At 48.3% G+C, this 17918-nt stretch overlaps 2 protein-coding genes across 10 annotated transcripts in view; both read right to left on the bottom strand.

Annotated features, from left to right (window-relative positions):
- Positions 1 to 17918, bottom strand: part of IER3IP1 (immediate early response 3 interacting protein 1) — a 1095035-nt gene that overhangs the window by 874010 nt on the left and 203107 nt on the right. The window contains exon 1 of one of the 4 annotated variants that reach the window (XM_050768189.1): positions 5011 to 5014. The exons of the other annotated variants lie outside the window; for them this stretch is intronic. The gene's annotated coding sequence lies outside the window, so the exon portion shown is untranslated. Of the gene's footprint in view, positions 1 to 5010; positions 5015 to 17918 lie in introns of those variants that run through there. 4 annotated transcript variants of the gene reach the window in all.
- Positions 14066 to 17918, bottom strand: part of ZBTB7C (zinc finger and BTB domain containing 7C) — a 310798-nt gene continuing 306945 nt past the window's right edge. For all 6 annotated transcript variants that reach the window (XM_050768145.1, XM_050768147.1, XM_050768148.1 and 3 more), the window contains one exon: positions 14066 to 17332. In XM_050768145.1, coding sequence (XP_050624102.1) covers positions 16681 to 17332 — 652 coding nt within the window. In that variant the 3' untranslated portion in view covers positions 14066 to 16680. The remainder of the gene's footprint in view (positions 17333 to 17918) is intronic.

The following is a 17918-nucleotide window of genomic DNA, read 5'->3' as shown; positions in this document are numbered from 1 at the left end:
TTCACATTTAAATCTGCAATTCACCTGGAATTGGTTTTTATGTATGGTGTGAGGTAGGGTCAAGTTTCACATTTTTTTCACATGGATATCCAATTTACCCAACTCCAGATACTGAAAAGACAATGTTTTTCCCACTCTGTAGTGCACCTTTTATTATCAATCAACTGTACCTATGTGTCTGCTTCTAGATTCTCTATTCTATTTGACTGGTCTATTTGTCTATCTGTGCACCAATAATACAATGACTTAACTATTGTAGCTTGGTAAATTTTGATATCTGATAGAAAAACTCCTCCTAAATTTTCCCATACTGTACTTATCACACTGTAATACAATTCCCTGTTTACTGGTGTGAAAGGTGAGAGTCAACATTTACTTGCCAAGACTTAAATGAGCAAAATCCTAACTTTACAAGTTTTCTGTAACTGACCTTATTTTACTTTAAAGCCCTTCATTCCTACTGTAAGTCTATTTATTGCTGTCTTTGGGTTTTTGTTGTTGTTGTTGTTATTCCATTTTCTCCATTAGTAGTTTGTTAATTATGTATTATTCTACTATTTTGATTGGTTTTCTTAGAGATAAAACATGCATCTGTAAGTCTAATATAAACTGGTACTTTCACCATGCCCAGGATCTTAGAATACTTTAATTCTATTTATTCTTCTGTTTTTGTGTATCATGGTATATTTTAATTTATATTTTAAAACACATTAGAAAGTGTTATTGCCATTATTTCATATTGCCAACATTCATTTAGATTTACCTACATATATAATTTTTCTGGGTCTCCCTACTCTTCCCTGCATGTCTATAATTCTATCTGGGATCATTTTCACCTCCCTTTAGCATTTCCTAATGTGGTTTTACTGGTGACAAATTATCTCTGATTTTGGTGTCTAAATGATGAATTAATCTCAGATTCATTTTTGAAAGATATTTTACTGAGTATAAAACTCTAAGTTGGTTGTTATATTCTTACAGCATTGTGAAAATACTAGTCTGTTGACTTCTGGCTGCTTTATTTCTTTGGAGAAGTCTGGATCTTATGGTTGCTTCTTTTAAGACATGTCTTTTTTCTCTAGATGTTTTTAGGATTTGTCTTTGTCTTTGGTTTTTAGCAGTTTTGGTCTGATATGCCTAGGGGTGTGTGTGTGTGTGTGTATTTATCCTTCGTGGGGTACTCAGAGCTTCTTAATCTGTAATTTAATTTCTTTAAGTAGTTTTGGGCAATTCCCAATGTTTATCCCTTAAAATTTACTTCTGTCCTATTCTCTTTCTCTTCTGGGATACCAGTTTCATGTATAATACCTTTTCATCACATATTTTTTGTTTCTTCTGCTCTTCTCTTTTCTTCATTTTCTATCCTTTTGATTCTATCCTTCTGTTGGAAATTTTCTTCTATCTTCCAGTTCACTAATCCTGTCTTCAACTGAATGTAATTTGTTTATAAACACAGCCATCAAATTCTTAATTTCATATATTGTGGTTTTAGTTACAAATTTAACATTTAGGTTTTTTAATATACTTTCTGGTTTCCACCAGAATTCTTTATCTTATTATTTAACTCCATGGATTTATCTATTGTGGTTATTTTAAAATCTGTTTCTAGTAATTTTCAGATTTGGATATTCTGTGAGCTTCTTTCCTTTTTAAAATTTTTGTTATTTTTAAAACAAATTTTACTGTGTATATTTGAGGTTTGCAACATGATGTTATGGCAAACATATAGATAGTAAAATGATGATTATAGAGAAGCAAATTAACTTATCTGTCATCTCACATAGTTACTGTGAGTTCATTTCTGTTATTTATTTTTTCTCTTGGCTTTTGTTTGGATCTTGCCTTTTGGCAAGCCTTGTTGGTTTTGCTGGATGTCATATATGAAAAATAGCAGAAATCAATTTGAAATTCTGAACAATGCTATCTTTCTTCAGAGAGGATTTGCTTTTACTTCCTGCCAGCCTGAGGCTAAGAGCAATTCACCCTAATTCATTCAGAATTCAGTATGACTTTATTCATCATGAGTACTGGCCTATTTTCTCTTCATTCATACCACTAGGGTGTAGCTCTTTTGTATTTCAACCAAAAACCTGGGTTTTTAAAATCAAGACCTATTCTTTGTTTTCTTCCCCCTCAAGACAGAGTCTCACTCTGTTGTCCAGGCTGGAGTGCAGTAGCACAATCTCGGCTCATTGCAACCTCTGCCTCCCGGGTTCAAGCGATTCTCTTGCCTCAGCCTCCCAAGTAGTTGAGATTGTAGGCATGCACCACCATGCCCGCCTAATTTTTGTGTTTTTAGTAGAGACGGTGTTTTATCATGTTGGTCAGGCTGGTCTCGACCTCCTGGCCTCAAGTGATCCAGCCACCTCGGCTTCCCAAAGTGCTGGGATTACAGGCGTGAGCCACTGCGCCCAGCCGAGAGCTATCCTCTTAAATTGTTTCTAAACTTCGCTTGTATGTCCTGAGCCTCTCGATACGGTGAGATGCTCTGCTCAGTTCCTCAGTCTCTTGGCAAGTCATCTAGGGGAATTTGGTCCCAAATTGCTGGCTCCCCTTCTGATGCATCAGTCAAGGAGGAACGTGGTCCCACATTTCTGGCTCACATTTCTGGGCTTACTTCTGGATTATTCCCCACAAATTCTTGCTTCCTCAGTTGCTTTCTGATGCCTTCAAGCAGTATTGTTTTATTAAAAATTATTTTTTTCCAGAATTTCTAAATGATTTCAATGGAAGAGTTGGTCCAAGATATCCCAACTGGCAATTGATGGAAGTGGAATCTTCAGCTCCATTACATTTAAGTGATCCAAAATGGGTAAAAGGCTGGGGACATACAGTGGCAAATTTTCCATGAAATTCCATATAAGAAAAGATCACTGATGAATTCTTAGACATCATGGATACTGAAAAACTGACTCAGTCATTTAAATCTTAACTTTAGAGCTGTTCAAGTGCACATACCCTCTTGGTAGCTTGACAGGTTGCTTTTGTTTCCCTTCACTTGTGAGTGACTGGATTACTTTGCCAATCCTTTTTTCTGTCCCTTCCGCCTGCCACCACAACCACACTTTTTGCTTGATCCTTTTCTCCTAGTCCTACTCTAGGTACATCTGAGGATGCTGCATCTCCCACTGCTACGAGGGCCAGTCTCAGAGCATCTTAGAGAGCCTCAGAACACTGTGGTGTGGGATTGATTAAAAAATACTTGTAAGGAGGCCAGGTGTGGTGGCTCACACCTATAATCCCAGCACTTTGGGAGGCTGAGGCAAGAGGATTGCGTGAGGCCAGGAGTTCAAGACCAGCCTAGGCAACATAGTGAGACCTTGTCTCTAAAACAATTACATTTTAAATTTGCTCAGTATGGTGGCATGTGCCTGTAGTCCCAGCTACTTGAGAGACTGAGGTGGGAGGATTGCTTGAATCCAGGAGTTCAAGGCTTCTGTGAGCAGTGACCTTGCCATTGCCCTCCAGCCTGGGCAACCGAGTGAGACTTTGTCTCTAAAAAATAAAAATACTGGCCAGGCACGGTGGCTCACGCCTGTAATCCCAGTACTTTGGGAGGCCGAAGTGGGCAAATCACCTGAGGTCAGGAGCTCAAGACCATCCTGGCTAATATGGTGAAACCCCATCTCTACTAAAAACACAAAAAATTAGCCAGGTGTGTTGGCATGCGCCTGTAGTCCCAGCTACTCAGGAGGCTGAGGCAGGAGAATCACTTAAACCCAAGAGGTGGAAGTTGCCGTGAGAAGAGATCGCGTCACTGCATTTCAGCCTGGGTGACAGTGTAAGACTCTGTCTCAAAATAAATAAATAAATAAATAAAAATAATAACTAACTAACTAAATAAAGATACTTGTAAGGGAAGCTTTCCAGTTACTAATGTGATAAAGGTCTGTGTATTTTATATAAAGTAGTATGTGTGCTATGTGAACTTATGTTTTCTTGCTAGGAATTCTGTTTCCGGACTTGGTGGGAGAGTGGTCCTGAGAGGAGACACTGGGGTCACTCGCCAGGCTCACACATCCCAGACATATTGTCTGCTTGTTGCCCAGCCACACTCCTCTGCATCTCAGGGCTTCTGGGAAGCTGCCTCGCTTCATAAATCAAGGTACAACATTGTGTCTGGTCATGGAAATTTAATTTATCTTTAGGCAAAACTTGGAACCAGACACACATATGTGCTTAGGGCCCTCAAGTGTTCACTTCAAAGGCACTTTCCATCAGACTGCACTTTCACCCTCATTTCTCCTCTTTCCCACCCCTCCAGTAGGAATTTTAGTGTGGAGAGGATGGTCACCCTAGAGAAACCCAGTATTTGGACATTCCTAGCCAGATTCTATTCTGCATATGGACATGAACTGGACATGTCTACAGACAGATAATCTATCCAACATGGAGAATAAAGTGAAAAATGAAGTGTAAACTGAAAGAAAGCCCACAAACTTGTTCTGTATCTGCAATTAAGGCAAAATCCATGAAAAAGGAAGCCTTTTTACTCAGAGCACTGCAGATGCAACTCCAAGCCTCAGTGATAATGATGCAGGTGTATGCATGCGTGTCTGCATGCATGCATGTGTGCATGTGAGAGAAAAGAATATTTAGCAAGCTCCCCTATACAGAAAAGACAAAAGTGGAAACAGATCTGTGTGCTGTTTGGTAATATGGCTTGAATGACCTTTCCAGCGGGTTATTTTGGTCCTGCAGTGCAGTCATTCTCAACAATGTTTACATCAAACAACCTTGGATCCTGCCCATCCTGCCTATTGAGCAGCTTCAATCCCAGAAAGAGATGAGGATGCCTTTGTTTGGGAAATTAGCTTCTTTCAAATGCAAGCAGAAGCATGGAATCTTGCAGTGTGGGAGTGGAAAGAAATCTTGGAGATCATCTTGTCCACCCCCTCATTTTCTAGATCATAAAGTACAGGCTTGGAGAGTTGAGGGAATTTTCTCAGGGTTGCACAAAGGATCAGTGGCAGGGGAAGGCTTGGAAACCAGTCTCCAAATTTCTGGTAACCCCATCAGTCTATCCTTAGCAATGATAAAAAGGGACTGAAAACAATAGATGATTAAGGAAATTTTCAAAACCCCCAAATCATAATAAGAGACTTTGAAATATGAAACTCTAAACCAATGGTTAGATCCTGTTATTGGCATTAGAAGCTGTAATGATTTCTCTTTCTCATATGAAAGGATGAGAGCAATGGGCTGTGACCATTTTTCTCAGGTAAAGCACACCGTATACTCCAAACCATATACTCTGTTTACATCGAACGGTACACTCAAGCTGTGTCACTTTTGGGTTATCCTGCATTCATTCACACTTCTGTTTGTGAAGACACATCCATTAAGTGAGTACTAGTGTGAGGCAGAAGCTAAGAGGATCAGGAACATCGTTTTCCAGTCTCTTGGCCGCTAAAGTTGGGGTACCTGTGTCTTGGCCTTGGCCGTTAGAATGCTCCTATCTGGGACTTTGCATCTGGAGAGAGTGGTGCAGATGACACAATAGTCACGCTTTTAGTGCTGTTGGCGGTGCCGGGGCAGCCCCTAGCAAGGCTATTCTTGAGGCATGACCTTGACTCATTTTATTGATATTCTGCCTCTGTTTTTTTTTTTTTTTTTTTTTTTTTTTTTTTTTGAGACGGAGTCTTGCTCTGTGCCCCAGGCTGGAGTGCAGTAGCGCGATCTCGGCTCACTGCAAGCTCCGCCTCCCGGGTTCACGCCATTCTCCTGCCTCAGCCTCCCGAGTAGCTGGGACTACAGGCGCCCGCCACCTCGCCCGGCTAATTTTCTTGTATTTTTAGTAGAGACGGGGTTTCACCATGTTAGCCAGGATGGTCTCGATCTCCTGACCTCGTGATCCGCCCGTCTCGGCCTCCCAAAGTGCTGGGATTACAGGGTTAAGCCACCGCGCCCGGCCTTTTTTTTTTTTTTTTTTTTTTTAGATATGGTCTTGCTCTGTTGCCTGGGCTGGAGTGCAGTGGCATGATCTTGGCTCACTGCACCCTCCACCTCCTGGACTCAAGCAATCCTCCCACCTTAGCCTCCCAAGTAGCTGGGATGACTACAGGTGCATGCTAATTTTTAACTTTTTGGTACAGATGAGGTCTCACTATATTGTCAGACTGATCTTGAACTCCTGGGCTTCAGCGATCCTCCTGCTTCAGCCTCCCAAAGTGCTGGCATTACAGGCGTGAGCCACTGTGCCTGGCCTGGCCTGCCCGTTTCAGTCACTGCCTGCTTCCTGAGGCTGGCTCTCCAACTTTCCGTCAGTCTTTTGAGCTACAGTATCCTTTAAAGGAATCCCCTTTCCACTTAAGAGTTGCTCTCTCCTCACTTGTATACAAGAGCCTTGGCCGATGCATTGGAAGAATGAATGCCCTCTACAAGTCTCTGCATGTAGTGCTTTTGCTGGGCTCTCTTCGTTGTGTATGTCTCACTGTAAAGATTAGAGAGACGCTCGTCTTTGATGTCCAAATCAAATAAAGCTGGAGACGGTAATTAAATTTCCCCAGGACCTACAGCCTTGCCCCAGGGAAAGGCATTTTAAAGGTCAGTGCATCTCAATGTCCAGCAGGTTACCCAGTGGAGCTGCAGACACTTGTCTGTAGGGCACAAGCATCTGTTCTGTCATAGGTCCCCATTCAAGGAGGGACCAATGCTGGGGCCCCGGACTAGTTATACAATTGATGAGACCACCTTCAGGCAGGAGGATGTTTAGTACAGCTCCCAGTGTCACAGGGAGGGACTTGACCATCCTCCCCCATGTAATTGACATCAGGACCCAGGTTGGTTTATGGGGATTCCACAGGTGTTGTAGGAAATCAGCCTGAGGAGACAGTGTAGGGCTGGGGGTCCCATTAGGGAGGGAACAAACCAGTGTTTGGACATCTGCCTCTCAGACGGCCCTGCCCACCTGCAGGTGTGACCTTGTCCTTCTCCTGAATCCCTCCTCCCTGCTGGTCCCCAGAGCAGCTTGAGTGTACAAGGACATGGTGCAGAGTGGGAGGAGACCTCACATCTGTCCCCGCTGCACCTGCCTGAGCCTGCTCCAGGCCTGAGCTGCATGAAGGAGTGTAGAGTGGGGATGTGGGGATGGGGGAGAGATGGAAGCTTTGATATTAAACTGTGCCGAGCTATTTAAGTAACTGAAAGTGAAGTTTTTCTTATACCTGCACGTGACCTGAAAAGGTATGGAATCCTCTAGAAGTTTAGAGAATTGGAGAAGGGAGATCCAGCAGAATGGGGTGAAGGGAAGTGGTGGGAAAATGAGGACACTTCTTGCCGGCCCTCTACAGAGGTCAGCTCCTTTAGTGACATGAAGTCAAATGCAAATGCAGAGTCTCCAGCCCACCCCCTCCATCCAGACTTCCACACGCCACATCTTTCCTGAATAGAACTTATGGAACCTCCGGGGCCTGGCTCCCAGTGTCAGTCCTTCACCAACACTTGCAGGGCCTGAGCCACAATACCAGAGGTCCACATATCACATGGCTACATATTTAAACATACAAGCCAAGCTAACAAGCTGTTCAATAAAACCGTGTTCTATCCTCCTACCTTGGCAAGCAGACCTTCAGAAAGACCTGGAAAGCCAGGTTCTAGTTCCAATCTTCAGGGTTCTCTGAATTCTGGGCCAGAAAGTCATCGTGGATTGGAGGGGAGGGGGACAGCGCATCTACAGCCCTTAGCCTGCAGCCACCCTCTTCTCTCCCCACCCTTGGCTTTGTCCCGTACATCCCCAGCAAACAGCCACCCTTGTCTGTGCCTCAGCTTAGGGTTGACAGCTCCAGTAGCAGTCTGCCCTCAGGAGCAGGATCTGGGGAAGAGGCTCCTGCAGGTGCACTGGAAGCAGGCTCCCTCCTCCCCTCCCCCCTCCTCCCTTCTAACCCAGCTCCCCTCCCTCCTCTCCCTCCTCTCCCCCCTCTCCTCCCTTCTAACCCAGCTCCCCTCCCTCCTCTCCCTCCTCTCCTCCCTACTAACCCAGCTCCCCTCCCTCCTCTCCTCCTTTCTTACCTGACTCCCTCCTCCCCTCCCTACCATCCTCCCTTCTAACTTGACTCCCCTCCTCCTTTCTATCCTGACTCCCTTCCCCCCTCCCTCCTCTCCTCCCTTCTACCCCAACTACCCTCCTCCCCTCCCTCCTCTCCTCCCTTCTAACCTGACTCCCCTCCTCCCCTCCCTCCTCTCTTCCCTTCTACCCGAACTCCCCTTCTCCCCTCCCTCCTGTACTCCCTTCTAACCTGACTCCCTTCCTCTTCCTCTCCTCCCTCCTCTCCTCCCTTCTCTTTCCTCCCCTCCCTCCCTTTCTTTCTTCTTCTTTTTTCAATTTTAAGAATAAAAGAAAGCAAAGGAAAAGGGGAAGGAAAGATCAATAGGCATAATTACTTTAAACGTTATTGATGTTAAAAGGGAAAAGCCACCACACTTGTGCGCACCTACTGAGTGGCAGGAAGGGCCTGTGTTGCACATGTCCCACCCAAACCCCACAGGAGCTTTCCGGGCAGGTGTTGTCACCTCCTTTTTATGAGTGAAGAAGAGGCTAAGCCAGGATGCTGAGTGACACAGGGACTTACTCTGACAGAAGCGCTGGGTCAGGCTGCCAGCGCCCCCCAGGGTGGAAGGCTAAACCTGAACTGAGACTGGGAGTGGGGGAGCTTCCCCAATCCTTTCCAGCTGACAGGAGCTCCCGGTCTGGAGGAGGATGTCAAGTAGTGAACCCTTGTGTTCCCTGGGTGTCCACAGTGGCACATTTTGCTATGTCCTTGCTACCCCCACAAAGGCCCACCTGCTTGGGAGTCCCAGTCATTTGGAAATGAAAATGCACTTTTGCATTTCAGGGTGTGGCTCCTATGGGAAGGATGTGGAAATGGCAGAATCAAAAAGCATTTTCATTACAAGACACACCCGACCCTGCTGTGCTGATTGAATTCAGAAACCCCATTCTGGGGAGGGAGGTTCAGCACAGAGCTGACTACTCAGCAACAGCACGGAGGTGTGGATTAAGGGCGTCCTGGGCTCCGAAGGTGACGAGAAAGCCACTATGGCTATACTTGCTGCTGAGGGAGAGAGGGGGCCTAGACCACTCATGCTGAGGAACCACGCTGACCAGCGCTTACAGTTAGGAGGGCAGTGTTCCCTTGACTTGGGGTGGGTGACCCTGTGAAGGAGTATTTACCAAGACCTGTAAAGGGCTGAGGTATCAGGAGGAAAACCGCCGGAATGTGCTTTGTCTAAATAGACTTCTGTTCCCAATGGGAACAGTGGGCCTTATTCTGGCCCTCCACTTCAAAGGGGGCAGGGTGGCACCGTGGTCAGGGGGTTAGTGGCTCTGGGTTCCAGTCTCGGCTCTGCTAGAGCTTGCCTGGTGGACTTATCCTCACCATTTTGCCACTTGGAGCTTCAGGCCTCTCATCTGCGAATACGGCATGGACATATCATGTTCTGAGGCCCCCGAGCATTAACGAAACTCTTCCTTCCATTGGAGAATTGACGTCATGAATTATTCCTTCTCAGGTCAGTGGAGCCAGGCCCTTGCTTTCCCAGGCAGCTTCGATCAGGCAGGGGCATGGGTCTTGGGCTCTTCCAATCAGATGCGCCAGCACTAGACTTCACGCTGCGGAGAGCAGTGTGAGGGAGTGCAGAGTGTGGCACCCATTTTCCTAGGAGACACTAGTGGAGAGGGGGGTCACAAGACAAGAGTCCCCTGACAGTGTCCAGGGCCTGAGCTGCTGTGATCTGACACAGTGTGGCTTGGGTGGTTCTGGGCTTCCTCGTTTCCAGGCCGTGTGCTACCCCTAGTCCATTTGGTGACTTCGTGCAAATTAGACAATTAGGCACCCCTTCAAGATGCTTTACTGCCCTCTGCTGGAAAATTGTTTGTATACAAATGTACCAATATGTCTAGGGCTGGAATGGCAGCGTCTAAATGTAATGGTGTTGTGCAGTATGCAACCTGGACAACTGATCTTCGTGGCTCTGCCGGCCTGACTTTCTTCTGGCTCTTGTGAAAATTCTGAAAGAGACTTAATTTCCTGTAGTAAATGCCTTTTCTACTTAAGCTAGCTGAAGTGGCTTCCGGTGTTTGACGAAGAACTCTGACTGATATGAATAGGGATGCTGATACATGCCTCCTGGGGTTGAAACCAGATGACTTGTGGAAGCAAGAGTCTCCGAGAAGGCATAAGGCACCTGCGTGACTCAGTGAGTTTGTACTTCATTTATTGTGAGAGGAACATGGGAAAATGATCTAATTCACTCTATCTTCCTTCCTTATTCTGGAAACCTATTTGTTTATTCTTTTGTTTTTGTTGTCAGGGTCAGAGTTCATGGTTAAAGAGGGGAGCCGCAAGGATGAAAATGTGAATGTGCGTTATACATAGTCCAGCAGGGTGACTTGTAGGGAAAATGGCTTTGCTGGGTCTTGTTCATGCACTGTTGTGTCTCCTATTGTTACAAGGAGAGATGACATCAGCCTATGCACCATTTGTCCGGTGGCTGAGTGTGTGTGTGTATGTGTGTGTGAGAGTGTGTGAGTGTGTGTGTGTGTGTGTGAGTGTGTGTGTGTCTGGCTGCAGATAATGTGATCAGGTTCCAGGTTTTCCAGGGCAAATTTGAGATGTTTTGTTTTTATATATCAGGCCCTTTCTGGACCCATATGTTTTGGTTTAGGCCACATGGGCACTGCCACTCAAGGTCATAGCAGCCTCTGTCCAGGGTGTGCCAAGAAGAGAAAAGGAGTAGGATCTCCCCAGGGAATCCTCCTTCCATCAACTTATGGAAATGCCTGTCTGTCTCAGTCCTCAGCCTTCAAACCTGAAAGGAGCGAAAGGTGAGTTGCTTGCTTCCTGCATTCCCCACCCCTTTCTGAGCCAGGAAGTGGGATAAGGGAGGGATGGGCGGGAGCTGCGAGGCCGGTAACTGTTCAAAGGTGCAATTTCAAGGCTCCTCTGCCCAGAGAAACCAGGCTTGTTTGCTGCTGGCAATGTGACAGTGCTTTGCTAAGGGGCCTTTCTTTCCACCTTGAATGAGGAGCAGGGGCGGCAAAGGCCAGGAGAGGGAGCCATTGAGTCACGTTCACATTTAGTGACTCCTTTCAGGTCAGGTTTGGACAGAGGGGAGGACAGACGGAAAGGGTGTCTACATCCGGAGGGGTAGTTGTGTTAGGAAGAGGGACTTAGGAGCAGAGAAAAGGAAGACACGGGGGAATTGGGGAAGGGGGTTCACTGGATACAAACCTCCTCATTCTGGAATTTGTCCCAGGATGTCCCAGGTCCCTGGAGGTCCCTTGGCATGAGTGTTGCCTGGCACTTCCCTCCCGTAGGGCCCCCACCCCCACCGGCTCGTGCTTCCAGCTGGGGGACTAATCCTGATGCCCTAATGAAGTCCCAACTTCGCCCACTCTCAAGAGGGGAAAGGCCACGTACAGGGCACCCGGCTGTGCCCTGTTCTGGAAGCGCCCCTGTAGCTGGTTGCCCGTTCTGCAGTGAGCTCAGAGGTCCCTCAGGGAAGAAGAGCTGTCCAGACCCCAGGAAAGGAGGAGTGGGGTCTGTAAAGGGCTCTGTCTTTCAGGAAGGGGCAGACCCTGGGTCAGATAAAGGCCTGAGACGAGGGTCTTACTTCCCGTTGGGTCATTACTATTCTCTTGTTACATGTTTGGGGACTCTAAGTAAGAACCATGGCTTTTCTATGAAGTCCCCTTCTCTGACCCCAACTTGCTGCAGGTGACTGGTTTGGGGAGAAGGGGGCCGGCAGCCCTGGGCCACCAAGCTGAGTTTTGTGAACCTGCCCAGTGCTTCTTTTTCACTCGCCACCCACTCCCTGTGGCATGGTTCTTCTTCCACGGTTGTATGGCGGATATGTATTCACCTTTTCACAAATTAGATGGAGGGAACCGTGGAGACTCTCCTCTCCAGTACCCTTTTTAAAATTTTTTGATACAGGGTATATCGCTCTGTCACCCCAACTAGAGTACAGTGGTGTGATCACAGCTCACTGTAACCTCAAACTCCCAGCCTCAAGCAATCCAATCCTTCCTCCTCAACCTCCGAAAGTGCTGGGATTACAGGGCTGAGCCACTGCGCCCGGTCTCCAGCATTCTTTTTTTTTTTTTTTTTTTTTTTTTTGAGACGGAGTCTCACGCTGTTGCCCAGGCTGGAGTGCAGTGGCGCGATCTCGGCTCACTGCAAGCTCCGCCTCCCGGGTTCCCGCCATTCTCCTGCCTCAGCCTCCCGAGTAGCTGGGACTACAGGCGCCCGCCACCGCGCCCGGCTAATTTTTTGTATTTTTAGTAGAGACGGGGTTTCACTGTGGTCTCCATCTCCTGACCTTGTGATCCGCCCGCCTCGGCCTCCCAAAGTGCTGGGATTACAGGGCTGAGCCACTGCGCCCGGTCTCCAGCATTCTTAAGAGGCAGTGCTGAACTCTTGTGCTGACTGAGGGCTTACTCCTTCACGAGGGACCTTGTTCCTCTTTAGGACAACTCCAGATGTTAGGGAGTTCTCTCCTTTTTTTGGGCACCCAGTTGCCTCCTGGAATCTCTCTCCTATTGACTCGGGTTGGCTAAATTTTTGGAGAAAGCTTCCCCTCCTCAACACACCTGTAGAAGTTCCAAGGCCTGTGTGAATGTGTCCCTTAAGCCTTCTTCTCCAGGTAAGCTGCGCGTGTTTCTTTGGCCTGTCCTCGGAGGCCTCATTCTACTTCCTTCACTCCTCTTCCCTCCACTGAAGGCTCCTTTGCTATCAGGAGCTCCCTTAGCACCTTGGAACCCCAGGGGGCAGGTCACACATGGCCAGGCTCCATAGAATTCCCACCTGGCCAGGGCTAGAAGGAGATTTTACTCACAGGAGATCAGGAGCACCCAAGGGTCAGGGCCCACTGGGCCCAGTTCCCTACCCCTTCTCCATCTTCTCCAGTGTCTACCTATGTCACTCAGTGGACACTGACCCCCAGAATGAGGACCACATGATCCTAGAATGGCTGAGCTGAGCAGAATCTTGACGAGCAGCTGGCCTTGCATTTCTTGCACTGGGCTATGCTTACCCTGAGCCCTCAGCCATAGGCTGGGGGCCTCCCAAAGCTGTAGGGTGGCCAAGAAACACTTTGACTTCACTAGAAGATTCTGGGGAAAAGGCAAGTCACTTAACTGGCAAGTTGATCAAAACGATATTTTTATATTAAGACAGATGCGTATATGTTATGTAATAAAATGCAGAAACATGAATTTCAAAGCCAAAACAGGAGACTTCAGAGGTTTACACTACAGATAGGTTCCTTTGGGCTATTTCTTTAGTGTTCTGCCCCCAATTTGCCAACCAGCTGGCCCCCCTCTGCTGAGGGCTGTTTAGGTGGAGAACTTCGAGAAGCTCTGATTACTCCATTTCCTTTATTACTAGAGGTGAGGGAAGTGAGGACCAGAGTGGAGGGGTGATTAGACTGAAGACACACAGCTTGGAGGAGTCCAGATTGGAAACTCAGATCTGTTCTTTTCTCTGTACCAAGAAACGCTGCATAGAAGTTGCCTACTATGGCAAGAAAGGAATCAAAAATAGAAAAGAGGCTCCGGGTTGACCCTTGGTTATCCAGAGATACAATTGGAAGAACAATGTTACCAAGAGTCTGGGCTGTGGGTTGTAAGTAGCGCTGACTCCATTCAATGACAGAAGTATATTCCTTTACCTTAGGTTCTTTTAGGATCTAATGTTCTTTGGGAAAGAGGCTCAGGTGAAGAAGGGAGGAGAAGCCCAACGCCAGCGCCGGGAAGTGAGAGGAAGAAGGCCCAGAGAGCAGTAGGGACAGCCGGAGCCCACTCCGGATGTCAGGCTGGGGAACCGGTAGGACTTCCCTTGCTCACACACCCTGGGGTGCAGCTGCACACGTGTGTGAACACACGCACATACACGCACACCTCACACTCAGGCCCACCGATGCCGCAAAGCTTAAGATCCAACCATGCCTTACAAAGCTGGAATGTAAGAGACTACTGAGAATTGAGTTCTGCCCTCCCGACCATGAAGCACCCCTGGATAACTGAAACGGCAGTTGGAAGGGGGATTCAATCTTACCAGGCAAATTAAGCAAGCATAGCTCACTTTTACTCAAAATACTGTCCTTTAAAATATTAAATAAGGGTCAAAGGTTTTGTTTTTCTTTGTAAAGGTGTCTTTGACATTATTTTAAGTTTATGACACCCAACAGTCAAAAACCTTAAGACTGGCTTGTTGCTGTCCTGGGAACTTTCAGAAGTCACATCTCACAGAAGTGCGACTCTCAATATAATTTAATCAAGTCAATTAATACTGTTTAATAAATAGGCCAGAAAATTAGCTGCGAGTTTTTCTCGGCGGGATGTGGCGTGCGACCGAAGTTATGGAAGATTGTCCCTTGAATCACTAAGGCAAACTTTGCTGAGTGTCATTTTACATAGAGCAATCACATAAAAAAAGAGTTATAAATAGAAAAAATTCCAAAGTTCTCCCACAGACAGACAGGGAAATCGAAACAAAAAAAAAAAAAAAAAAAAAAAAAATTGAAGCAAAACAAAAACACAAGCACCCCTCCCCCGACAACCCAGTTGCTTCAAGTTCTTGATCATACAGTACTCAACATCTTTGGATATTTTACAATGTACAACTCCAAACTGCAGCCAAGAAAAAACAGAAAGAATTAACCAGTCATCTGAAAAATTGAGTTTATAAGAAGTCATCACCTTTACAAAATAAAAACAAAAGCCCCAACACCACTGGATTCCAATTTATTCATGTTTCCTTTTTTTTTTTTTTTTCCTCTCTTTTAAAGTCTGGTTCGGCCCCAATCGCTTGGCTGATGGGGGGGACACGGGCACATTGGCTGGTGGACATGGGCATGCTTCTGGGGCAAGTGTCTGAAACGAAGATAGGAATCTGAGAGGCGGCTACAGGAATCTGAGAGGTGGCTGCCCAGGCAGATGACTTCTGAGAACAGAGGGCGTGTGTAGCAATCCTGCTGGCTGGAGTGGCATCCGGTGGTGCGAAGAATCAGGGGGTCTCTTCCGGAGAGCTGTGAGAGGGACAGAGTCTGTGCTCTTCTCTGGCCTTTTTGTTTGTTGTGTGTTTGCTCAGGAAAAAGCCAAGGCGACGGGAAGAGCTGAAGTCTCTTTGTGCCCACAGCACAGAGATTGGGGACTCCAGCCCTGGGCCCTCCCTGGGGATGAGCCCTCCTCCTCTCTGGGCTGCTAAGAAACCAGAGCAAACTCGGCAAGAAAAGAGAGGGGGGGGGGAGGGGAGAGAAGCTCAGGAAGGCACGGGGCCAGCAGAGCCTTCCTTTTCAGGACCTGCTGAAAACTCAAGAACCAGGAGAACATGTGACAGCTCTAACTCACAGAGCCCTTCAAACCTCAGAGGCCTCCACTTCTCTGCACTGAGCCCTTTTGTTAAAAAAGGGAGCCAAATACTCCCACTTCACCCCCAGAGGGAGGAGGAAGGGGTTGAGGGGGGTTCTCACACAGCAAACGGGACCATCGTTAGCAATGCCAAGGCCCTGAGGAACCCACAACTCAAAAAGCAAACAGATAAACCCTAGAAAACCAGGTATGTATTTTGTCTGTTTTCAGGAATCAGGGTGAGGGGAAACAGTTGCCAGGTGTTAAGAGGTGGCCCCCATCTCTTCGATGTTGGCCCTGAGAGCCCCAAGACACTGCACAGCCTTGGAAGGGGCATTGGAGATGGGGTAAACACTAAATAGTGCCACCAGGGGTCCAGACACGAACTCTTGCAGGGAAGGTAAGGTAGCATTCGGAGTTCGCAGACCCGCCTGTGGGCTTTGGTGAAGTTCGGAAGCTCCCCTGACCCCCGATCTGTCTAGTCTGGCCATATTTCTCACCTATGCTAATATGCTAATATAGAGCTGGATGTAATAAAACTAAGTCCAGAAAGATAAACTGTTTCCCCATGGACTTGGGGAGTACAAAGCTCCTACCTTCTCTGGAATTCTCTGGGGGGATAGGTGTGTATGTGTTTAGAGGTGGAGGGAGGAAACCTAAGTTACCAGCCCCTTCTATAGCCGCGTGACACTGAGCTACAGAGGGCTGACCTGTCAAGGTCACAGGACAGGTAAGGGGAAAAACGGCCCTGGCCTCCCAGAGCCTGATTCCTGACTGGTTCCAGGGGGCCTCCCTGCCAACAGAGCATTTCTTTCTATGTGGCAGGTGGGTAGTTCTCAAAAAGACCCCGGGGCCACTGGAGACTGGAAAACGAGCCCTCAGAGGAGTGTTGGCAGAGACTCTGCCACAGGGGGTGGGGCTTAACCAAGGTGCATGCCCAGCCCCTACCTCCTCCTGCTCCATCCGGCTGGGCCCCAGGCCAACCACCCCCTGACCCCTCGTAACCCACCCAGCTCCTAAGTGCCCCTGGGCATCCAGTTCTGTGTGGCTTGGGCCGGTGCAAATTTCTACATGAGAGCCAGAGAGCCAGCCAGGGAGGGAGGCCCGGGCTCCTGGTCTTTTGGGAAGAGATGCCCGTCTTAGAACAGCAAAAGGAGGCAGCTGCTTTAGGAGCCTGGGAAAATGCCATCACTGATAGTATTATTATTTTTTTTCCATTTTCCCTTTGTGTTTTTAAAATGAAAAGTTCAGATCCATGGGGTGGGGAAGAGCGGGCCTGGAGGGAGAAGGACTGGAGGGCTGGTGGGCTGGAGTCGACAGTGACCAGCCTAGTTGTTGGCTTCGGACATGGAGGCCACGTGGTTGAGGCCGGCGAGCCCAGGGAGGCCGGCCAGGCCCGCGGCCCACGGGTCAGGCAGCGGGAAGTAGGGCCGCGCGGCTGCCACGTTCTCGGCCAGCGCGAAGGCCAGGAGGCCCCCCGCGTTCCTCTCAGCCTCCAGCTGCGCGCGCCCGAACAGCTTCATCTGCGTCTCCTCGAACTGCCGCTCCAGCTCCTGCAGGCTCAGGGCGCCCTTGGGCGCTGCCAGGAAGTGCTTGGCGGGGCTGGGGCCCGGGAGGCACACGGCTGCGCCGCCCAGGTGGCCGCCCACTTCGCCCAGAGCCGGAGGCATCACGAAGGCCGCCTTGTCGGGGGCCGGGCCACCCGGCCCGAAGAGCAGGCTGGCGGCCCTCCACGCAGCGGGCTTGCGGCCGCGTCGGGGCCGCGCCATGCGGCAGCTCTGGCGCTTGATGTGGCGGTGCAGGTGGTCGGAGCGCGTGAAGCTCTTGTAGCAGAACTCGCACTGGTAGGGCCGCACTCCCGTGTGGATGCGCATGTGGTTCTTGAGGTCGTAGTTGTGCACAAACTTGGCGTTGCAGTGGATGCACAGGTAGGGCCGCTCCCCCGTGTGCTTCCGCATGTGGATTTTCAGCTTGTCCTGCCTGCAATGCAGAGACTGGCGGTCAGTTCCGCAGGGAACACCAGGAGCCATTCCTAACCTTCTGCTCCCCTTTCCTCCAGAACCAGCCGAGGCTCCCTACTGCCATGGAGTCAAACCCCAGAAATAGGTCCCATGCTAGATCTACCCTCAACTGCTGCCCCACCTTAGACAGGTATGGTTACTCACCTGGATTAAAGGGATGTGGAAAAAGCAGTGTCGGAAAGTCCCACTCCCCTAAACTCCTTTTATATCCGAGCTCAGAGTCATGAAACTCCCACTCTATTAGGGGTTTATCTCACATACTGGGAAAACACTTCGCCAGAAGTCAGGGCTCTGACCTTAGTCCTCGGATAGTGCAGCGACTTCTGCTGATACTGGATTGCACTTTAATCTCACACCCACTCTCTCCAGGCAACCATATGCTTTCCCTCCAGTTCATCTATATGCTTTGGCCCAAAGTCCCTGGTCCCATCCCAGCCCCCGGGCTGTTGAGATCTGTCTGTGTTTGGCACTAATCTGGGAGGCTATAGAAGCTTGGGCACACCTTGTTCAAACCTCCTGCATGGTGGTTTCTTATCCTAAGCCTT

The sequence above is a fragment of the Macaca thibetana genome, chromosome 18 (assembly GCF_024542745.1).
Source record: "Macaca thibetana thibetana isolate TM-01 chromosome 18, ASM2454274v1, whole genome shotgun sequence".
In the NCBI taxonomy this organism is placed as follows: Eukaryota; Metazoa; Chordata; class Mammalia; order Primates; family Cercopithecidae; genus Macaca; species Macaca thibetana.
The sequence above is the reverse complement of the archived record's forward strand: the minus strand, read 5'-3'. Positions and strand labels throughout refer to the sequence as shown.